This window comes from Epinephelus moara, chromosome 16 (assembly GCF_006386435.1).
Source record: "Epinephelus moara isolate mb chromosome 16, YSFRI_EMoa_1.0, whole genome shotgun sequence".
NCBI lineage: Eukaryota > Metazoa > Chordata > Actinopteri > Perciformes > Serranidae > Epinephelus > Epinephelus moara.
The window spans coordinates 4,872,660-4,882,120 of NC_065521.1; the positions used below are offsets into that span (position 1 = coordinate 4,872,660).

The 9,461-nt window shown below is 42.6% G+C and overlaps 1 protein-coding gene across 9 annotated transcripts in view; it reads right to left on the minus strand.

Moving 5' to 3' along the window:
• The window catches only part of vps13d (vacuolar protein sorting 13 homolog D), a 274,881-nt gene that overhangs the window by 118,312 nt on the left and 147,108 nt on the right, over positions 1-9,461 (minus strand). For all 9 annotated transcript variants that reach the window (XM_050064560.1, XM_050064557.1, XM_050064558.1 and 6 more), the window contains 6 exons: positions 6,474-6,645; positions 6,041-6,156; positions 4,057-4,281; positions 3,647-3,936; positions 3,080-3,213; positions 2,458-2,613 (listed from right to left, as the gene is read on the minus strand). In XM_050064560.1, the coding sequence (XP_049920517.1) occupies positions 2,458-2,613; positions 3,080-3,213; positions 3,647-3,936; positions 4,057-4,281; positions 6,041-6,156; positions 6,474-6,645 (1,093 nt within the window). The remainder of the gene's footprint in view (positions 1-2,457; positions 2,614-3,079; positions 3,214-3,646; positions 3,937-4,056; positions 4,282-6,040; positions 6,157-6,473; positions 6,646-9,461) is intronic.

Here is a 9,461-nt window from a genome sequence, read left to right on the forward strand (position 1 = left end):
AGTCATTTAGGATTTTGCTAAAAGAAGGAAATTACCTTTTGATACAGATCCCAGGGGACATTTTGCACCATAGAGTACTGGGTTTTAATTTTGAGTTTTGAGATCTGCATTCTGCACAATAAATGCTCTAAAAAATACATTATTTCTTTGCTTTTGTTGTTGTTGTTTTGTTTTTTGTTTTTTTTTATCAATTTAGCTTTGCTAAGGGACTATAAAACCCATTCAGAAACACTTCTATTATAACTTTTACACTTAAATTTATACCACGATATATACCGTTACCGTGAAGGGATTCGATTTATACCGTGATATGCTCTAACCCCAACAGCAAGTCGGCCACTTTCAATTTCCTTGTGCCACTTTTGTTCATTTTTGGCCATTTCCAGTTCCCAACAATTGTGAGACGTGGGCATTTACCAGACAGAAAGAGTCTCATGACAGACACTAGTGAGTTGCATTATGGTAAATGTAGGAGTCAGTGTTTTTGGAGTTGACCCATACTAGATACTAAAAGTCACGATATCTGCTGCATAGGCTTTGACCATTTCTTGTAATTTGTCTCTTATGCCTAAAAACTTCATAAAAGTGAAATCAACAGGTTACTCTTCTAAGAGCCATCTTTAAAACTATTTAAAAACCACTGGAGTTAACCAATGAACACTGCTCCCCCTCCACTTCGAACTTTCATCACACAGAGGTCAAGCAATAACCGGGCAACGAGGAGAGTGCGTCATACCCATTAGGAAAAGTGCCTTTAGCCACTCAGCATTTTCAGTTAAGGCGTCGCAGGACTGGAATACAGTACCAGTACACATCAGAGAACTCAGTTCATACCATTTGTTCACAAAACAGTGGAAATCATGGCTCATCAATAATCAAACCTGTACACATTAATACTCAACTGCTGCCTCTGTCTGCTCTTTAACAACTGCCTGCCTGCCATATTCTTTTGCTTATGTCTGTCTTGCTGTTGTTTGTCGCAGTCTATGTTTGTTTGTTGTGAATTAGGCTGCTCTGTAATTGTTACTATCTTGCTGTTGTCTGTCTTTTTGTGAATTAGGCTGCTCTGTAATTGTTACTGTCTTGCTGTTGTTTGTCGCAGTCTGTTTGTTTCTGGTGAATTAGGCTGCTTTGTAATTGTTACTTGTAGAGTCTTGGCTTGCTCTGCTTTTATGTTTCTGTTGCTATGTTTACCTGTTACTATATTTTTGCTTAAACTGCATGCAATGATATTGTTTTAAACTTGTTCTAACTTTTTTATTACTTAGGCTGCCACCTCAGATCTGGCCAGGGACTGCGGATGAAAACTAGCCTTTTGGCTAATTCCGGCATATTTACATTTCACTGTTCATTAATATGCATTGTCCCTGATAAATAAACAAATAAATAAATAAAATAAAGTTGGCAGACTTTAACACTGATCAAGAAGTAAAAATATCATTTGTATCACGTGGGTGTAATAAACAGTAAAGAGTCTGAATTTTGGGCTTATGACCAAAAAGAACACTGTACATTTGACTAAGCAAAATTGTCAAACACTTGAAGGCAATAATAGGTACAAAATTTTGGATGTGTTATAGGAGCAGTATGCCCATTTATAAGCTATGTTGTGTTTTTACATTGACCCCTACTCTCCCCAGTGACTATGTTTACGTTTATCCTGAATATAACAAGATTCTGAATTTGATATATCATGTAAACAGCATAATCCATTTGGATATTCTGATTTAGGCCTTATTCTGAATGTGGTATTTTTCAATGAAGACATGTCCATTATACGAATCTCAACTGGAGTTTTACTGCAGTTTGCGACACACGACGTCTTGCATGTTTACAGTTGGCTCTGTGCGTTGTCATGAAGACACTGTACACAAACCAACTCACAAACAGTTTGTAAGGCTGGGGTAGAGATGCAAGCCCAAAAGAAAAGCCCACATTTCTGGTTTGAAGTAAAAACACACCTACTTTTAAAAGACTGATGAACAGGTTTTTGGATCTATGCAAATATTGCAACATTGGCCTTTTTAAGAAGGTGGCTGAAGGAGGAGGCAGGAGTCTGAGTTCATGCAGTCAAACAAGCCCACTGGTAGGAAACATCGGGCAAATGGCACAAGAATCACCAGCTGTTCCACTTTTCCGTATTTTGATGTGATAAACCACATCAGGGTATCTAATCGTTAATGTCTCAAAACTCAAACATTAATAAATGGCTGCATGTTAACAGGAATATTAGTGGAATATTCATTATCATTAGCCATGTAAACAGCTTAGTAGGAATATTGTAGTAGGAATATTGTCTTTTTCAGAATATGGGAAAAAAACAAAATATTTTGTTCATGTAAATGTAGTTGGTGACAGTTACATGTTCTATCCGTTCATCCAAACAGTGCTAACCACACTGTGCTTTCCCCAGTTACATGTTGCATGTCTTATTTTGGTTGAGTGCTCATCCCTGACCTCCAGCAGCGGTGGGATGTCCTCCACATTGAAGGCGTCCAGTAGGCCTGAGCTGCTTTGGTATGTGGGGCTACCACACAGTTCCACCTGAATATTGACTGGGTCAATGATAGATAGCGCCGTCTCCTGCTCACTGCCCAGCCGACACGAGAACACCTGGGGGTGACAAGGTACCTCAGAATCAAAGCTAATAAAATGATCTGAATATTTGGTTAGTAGTTAGTAGCACTATGTACTGAGCTTCACTGTGTACTTTTTGGCCATCGAGGGTAAGAGGAGAATGAGCAGGAGGAGATGGAGTTGTAGGGTTATAGTACAGGTTGCAGTTTTAGCAGCAGTGATAGCGGTATTTGAAATAGGATCAGTAACACAAATAGAACTTAAACCAGTTTCCAGAAATAACCGTATCTGCAATGGCAAGTACAGGTATAGGTAGTATAGTAGAGCAAAAATAGCAGCAGCAGTATTTCAGTTCATTCTTTATCTATTTAAATAAGTGGTGTCTTTGAGATTGGGATACTTTGATTAAAAGAATCCTGATTAATGGTGGCAGTGGTAAAACTAGTGCTGTCATCAGAAATGTCTGACAAAGACATGGTGCTGTGAAAGTGGGAGATGTCACCTCTATTCCTGCAAGGCTGCCAGAGAAGGGTCTGTCCAGCAGACGGGGTTTGTAGGTGAGGACAGTGGTGCCTTTTAGAATGATGGCGTTGGTATCCAGACAGGATGAGTCTTCCACAACCACAAACTCTGTGCCTAAAGATACAGACAGGCCAGGTCAAATTCATATGTAAAGAACTGTGTCACTTACAACTTATTCTGGGCAGCTCCCTGAAGTTCAAAATCCAGGGGAACATTAATGCCAACATTTTATTTGGTGAAGGTCCAGCTCATGACATCTTCACAGTTAATAAAATACTTACAATGGCATATGCTGTGCACAAATAACCCTCATAAACCCTGGGAGGTCACTGGCTTATTGAGGTAGTTTCTTGAATTTTCAGTGCCAGATACTGTTTAATGTTTAAGATCATAGCAAAGTTGTTGCTACTGTACTTGGTTGCTAGGAGAATTCATGGTGTTTTTTTTGGCAGTAATCAGAGTGTTCCAAGCATGACATTACTAAATAGTTGCTACCTGCAAGCAATCAAAAATGTATCATCTCAGTCACTGATCATTCTCATCTGACCTGTGACGTTGATCTTGACCTCCAGGCAGCGGTCCTGTGTGACCGGCACTGTGGACCTCTTGGTGACCACACCACTCTTGACTGTCTTTGGCATGACTGCCCCAGTGGTGCTGGTGGTGCATGAGTCAGTGCTGGTGTTACTGGGCCAGCGCCGATGAGGCTCAGCACCACCCGATGCCTTCTCCTCCGGCACACGCAAGAAGTCTCGCACCAGCTGGAGCCAGTCAAAGATGAGGAAGACCCTCAGGTTGTTGAGGACCACCGTGAAGCAGGAGGAATCACGTGTGGATCTAAGGGAAGGTGGAACACCATTTATAGGATCAACTCTTTACTATCTAACAGTATCTAAAATCTGTATTTTTACTTGTGTTTGTAAATGCTCCATGGGCCTCAAAGTTCTCCACTGATACCTATAATGCAGTTCCAGCTGCAGCGATGCCCGATTAGTGCCTGTTTTGGATGGCTGGAGGATGCAGTCAAAGACATTGTGCCTTGTCCCATCAGATCTATTCGTGCTTGTATTTAACCCCGTGCACCTGGTGTCGTATGCCAGCAGGGAGTGAGACACCAGGTTGACAGACTTAGATCCATTGGAGAAACTCTCAAAGAGCAGCTTGGATTTCATGAAGTCAAACCTTTGCAAGAGAAACATAAACATAATATTTCATCATAGACTGTATAAAATATTGGACGTAACCACCATGACATCACCCATTGGTTTGTTGGCTGTTGCCATCTCGGATTTTCGGAGCCAGAAATGACCATATTTGGACGAAAGAGCAGAGATAACCCTAATACTAGCTGCTAGCTTGCTTAGCATGGTGCATTTACAGCTATGGTTAATTGTGATAATGCTAATGTTAATGTAATGTTTTTATATTGATGGTGTATACTATTTTATCTGTGCCATAAAGCACTTCGTAGCAGTGATTTGAAAAGTGCGATACAACTAAAGTTTATTATTATTATTATTATTGTTATTAATAATAATAATAATAGAAACGCATATGCTGTGCTGGCACCTGGGCTTCAGTGAGAACAATCTGAGCAATCTGTAATTTTTTAAACAATTATTTGTGTGCCTCTTGATGCTTTCCACAGTAAATCACATGTACAACTATTTATATATTTGGAATCCTACTATTAAATGGAGAAACCTCTGTCCCTCCATCCGTCCTTCTGTCATCATCCGTTTTCCTCCTCACTGCTTTGACCTATTTCTCTGAACTTGCACATAGGCTTTCATCTTGGTCATGTGCAGACAGCCACAATGCCGTTTTTGCATTTTTCCTACATTTCTACTGTTTATATTCGCATTTCCACTACCCATTCATACTGTCAGCACCATTAGCAGCGCGAGCTGCGCATGCGCGGAGACCACTTGGGACATGCAATTTCAAGCACCAACACTTGCTGAAGACTAAGGCAATTATTTTACTGAACGAACGCGCGTCTGTGTGCACGCGTCTGTGTCTGTGTGCGCGAGCCAGCCATTACGTATTTTCACTTTACTGACATTAGCCTACAAACATTACAAACTAAACATTGCACTGTGCACTATGCACTGTTTCTTTCATTCTTTCTCCGTGTTGTGTGTGTGTATGTGTGTACCTGTGTACACGGCCCGGCGCACGCGCGTGCCTCCGCGCCGTCAGCCAGAACTATGCTCCACGTATTTTGCCATGAAGCATGTTTCTAAATACAGTGTGCATTTGGTTTGACACGGCCCACGCACACACGTGCCTCCATGCCGTCAGCCAAAACTATGCTCCACATATTTTGCCATAAAGCATGTTTGTAAATACAGTGTGCATTGTTTGTCTTACATTAGTCTCGCTCACCAGACCTTTCTCAAGAAAAGAAAGGTCTTGCTGGGCCAACTCTCACTTTAAGATTGGAGAAAAAAACGCCCCGGCTGCTTGTACTTCTTTCAACCAATCACAATCGTTCTGGGCGGTGCCACAGCAACGGTGCGCTTGCAAAAATATTGCTGGGGGGAAACAGGTTTTGGTGTAACACGCCCACAAAAATATTGCCTACAGGGCACGAACCATGGCAGAAAAATGGCTACATCCCCGCAAGATCAAACACCGCAAAAGTTAGTAAAGGACGTGTTGAAAACTGCAACCGGAGGTGGTAGGGCGGGACTTAAGCGGGTGGCTCGTTCCGCCCAATGAGAGGCTGATCTATGCAGCAAACTTCCGCCCACTCAGACTAGTCTTACATTAATATTTATTACACAGTGCATTTACAGTGCTCTGATTTTGCATCTCCTCTAATATACTGTTTTTTATTTCTTATTCGTCTATACATAACACATCCTCGGGTATGGACTAGTTTGGAAAGAAAGCAAATCTGGACTGAATTGTTGGTAAAAAGATAGAAAAGCCCCACCTTGCTAATGAGCGTTTCTGTTCAGTGGGTGTGGGGCTGTCCCAGAGCTCCAGACTGACATCCATCATGTCCACCAGGAATGACAAGTTGGTGTAAACATCTCCACTTAACACCGTCTGAAGAGACACAAAAACATTAATCCATGGATTTGGACCTCCAGTGGGGACTACTTGGTAAAAACTACATCGTAAAGACACAAAATGACCAGTAAAAGAGACAGAAGTATAAAACACCTCACAAAACATTCAATAAATTATAAACCCTATGTGGGCCCCATTTTGAAGCTTGTTCTTCACAAAACTTTGGACAAAACTGCTGTAGCTATACGATGTCAGTGTCTGCAAAAATAGCATTTGCTACAAATATGTCGACATGTAGCACAGACTGAAGTGTTTGTTGATCAGAGTGGCCATGTGGTTGCCTGTTTTCTCACGTAGGTGCTGGGGTCTTGTAGGTTGTAGGGTCGCAGGAAATCCTCAACAGGCTCTCCGAGGTTGTTCTCAAGTAGCCCTCTGATCAGCTGGTAGTGCTCCAAGTCCAGAGAGCAGTGTACCGAAGACAAGCTGCCATGGATGGACATGTCAGGCACTGCATGGCTCAGCTCCCTGACAACAAACACAAGCAGGACTTTGGATTATGAGTATGGTCTTATACTGACACTGGGCACATCAGGAACTACTGCTTCCTCACAGAAAATAAGCCCAGTTTGTTTGTGAGCAACTGCTCTCCCTAAGCTATCCCCCAATATTCATGACAAAGAGTAAATGCAGTTTAAAACCAGAAGCACTTTAGCAAAATGCTAACATGCCTGATGTACTAAGGCTGTGTGTCAAGCGGTGGAAGGTTGAAGTCAGTGGTATTAAAACAAATAGCAAGCCAAAGAAAGGCTCCACAGTAGAGCCTTTGGAACATTTTATCATTTGGGGGCATGAAGATAGAAGCCTACGGGCTTGTATGGGCTACGAGCTACGGTTTCCATTGATCTATACTGTATCTATACTAAATCCATGGGCATATCCAATGACACTTTGAAAAAGAGGTAGTTTAAGGTAGTCCCTTAACTAATCATACATGCGTTTGAGGCATAACATGACCTGTAGTTGTAAACTTCACAGAGGAAACAGAACTAACTTTTTCTGAAATAATCAGTTAAGTTACGCTGCTCCTTGTGTGTAAATGTGCACAGTCAATCAATCAATCAATCAATCAATTTTATTTATAAAGCCCAATATCACAAATCACAGTTTGCCTCACAGGGCTTTACAGCATACAACATCCCTCTGTCCTTATGACCCTCAAAGCGGATAAGGAAAAACTCCCCAAAAAAACCCTTTAACAGGGAAAAAAAACAACAGCGTCTCTTAATGGGGAGTCGGACAGCAGCTCTGCAGCTCTTTTCTGCTTTCTGCATTCTACAGAATGTCTTTCACATTTTCCTCATTAATCATGAATTATTTCACCCACCTGCACCCCATCCATGCATCCTTGTGTATGTAAGGGGCCATACACTTGCCGCATTTTTTGCGCCCTCAAATTCATTGTTTTTAATGTAGATGCACTGCAGATGTGCTCAAACACCACAATGATACTGTCGCAGCATATATGCATTCCTGAGCACCTATTTTTCAGGGTGCGATGGCTGTGCCCTGAGATAAACAGAATTCAACTTTTGGAATGCAGCGGAGTGCACCACATGTCAGGTGATGAGGAACAACCAATCACAGCCTACAGATATCTGTAAATATCAGTCTGTGATAAATATGGAGGAGAAGTTGATTATTTTAGTGCAGGGCTACCCCGAGCTTTACAACTGTCCCATGGACAATAGGCCTACACACAAACAGCGCATGGGAGAAGATCAGCTCTGCACTCAGGATTTCAGGTAAATAGGTTATTTGACACAACCTGCTGCTGTGCTCTTGAAAGCTGTCACAGAAAAGGCAAAAGGGTAGCACCCAGCACCTCACCTTGTGTTTTCCTGGCAGTTAAAGATGCAGCATATGTACAGTCCCTTACACCAGAGTGTATGCATGTTCTGAACCTGTCTATGTAGGTGCATCTTACTATCTGAGTAATGCACCCTTTAAATAGCAGGAAAATACTGTGCCATTCAGACTTCAGACGAGGTTTTTGTGGGTAAATGGCACAATTGCTTTCTGCTGCCACGAAATAGCAACAGCACACTATGAACCTGACCACACATCATTTTAAGACCCACACTCCCATGGGTGCACAGATGGGCACAAGTACATACGCTGCTTGCACAACGTGGGTGCTGGTCATGAAAATTATATTTGCATCTGTCTGAAACTAGCACTGACAGTTATACTGTGCTGTTCACCGCTTTGCGCTGAGTGTAAAGCCCCTTTTACGCCCCTTTTACACTGCCAGATTTTCCGCGAACGTTGGGCCATTTTGCCGGCAAGCTGCGAGCGTTTAGACACACAGCCGGATTGGCGAGTTGATCCGAAGTGCCCAATTTTCCACCTCGTAGGGTAGTCATATTGGCGGAACCCTGTTAGTTTAAACAGAATGAGGCGGCCTTCCGCAACGGGAGGGGCTGTTGATGACGCCGCACGTGCGACCCACTGGCGGTGGATAAACAGGAAACAGCTGATAGCAGGAATTAGCGAGCAGCTAGTAGCAAGAGGGAAACGCAAACCTGACAGACACTGTAAAGATGAGCAACTGGGGAGACAAAGAATTGCGTGCCCTCCTTGCCCTCGTAAACGAAGAGGCCATTAACCCTCAGATGACAGGGAAGGTGAAGAACAGGCCGACTTACGAGAGAATCGCAGAAGGCCTGACCAGCCGCGGCTTCCCTCCCACGTCACTTTTTACGTCACACGCTGAGCTACACGTCTTGTTACTTGCTCACGCCCCCCATTGCCCCGAAAAAGGCACATTCTGTATAAACAAAAGTAGGTAGGCGGCACTTTGCCGCACTCCCCGATATTGTTTTTATACTGCCAATGCTGAAAGAAGACTGATTGGGCTTTCCTTAGACTCACAAGTCAGTCTTTAGATGCTTTGCTTAACTAAAGACTGATGTCTTTCTCCCTGATTTTGTGTTTAGATGGGCGGATACAATTTCAGAGTTTAAAAAAACTCCCTACATTGCAGAACCAATAGTAAATCTGCAGGACAGTCCTTTGGTGGTTCGCTGAACTCTTGTGCTTGTAAACATAGTCCCACTAGAAACACGTGTAGCGGTACAAAATGGCTCAGCCGCGCTCGCAGAAAACGCCATCAAAGTTAGTGGATGTTTGTTGCGTTTGCGGTGACACATTTTCGCCAACTAAAAGAAACAAACATAATCTTTTACAAGGCCATGACTCATCCGTCCGGTCGGACTATAGAGGGAATCGCCTTGTTGATTACAAATACTTCCGGGTAGAAAACCAGCAGAGCTTTTAGCTAT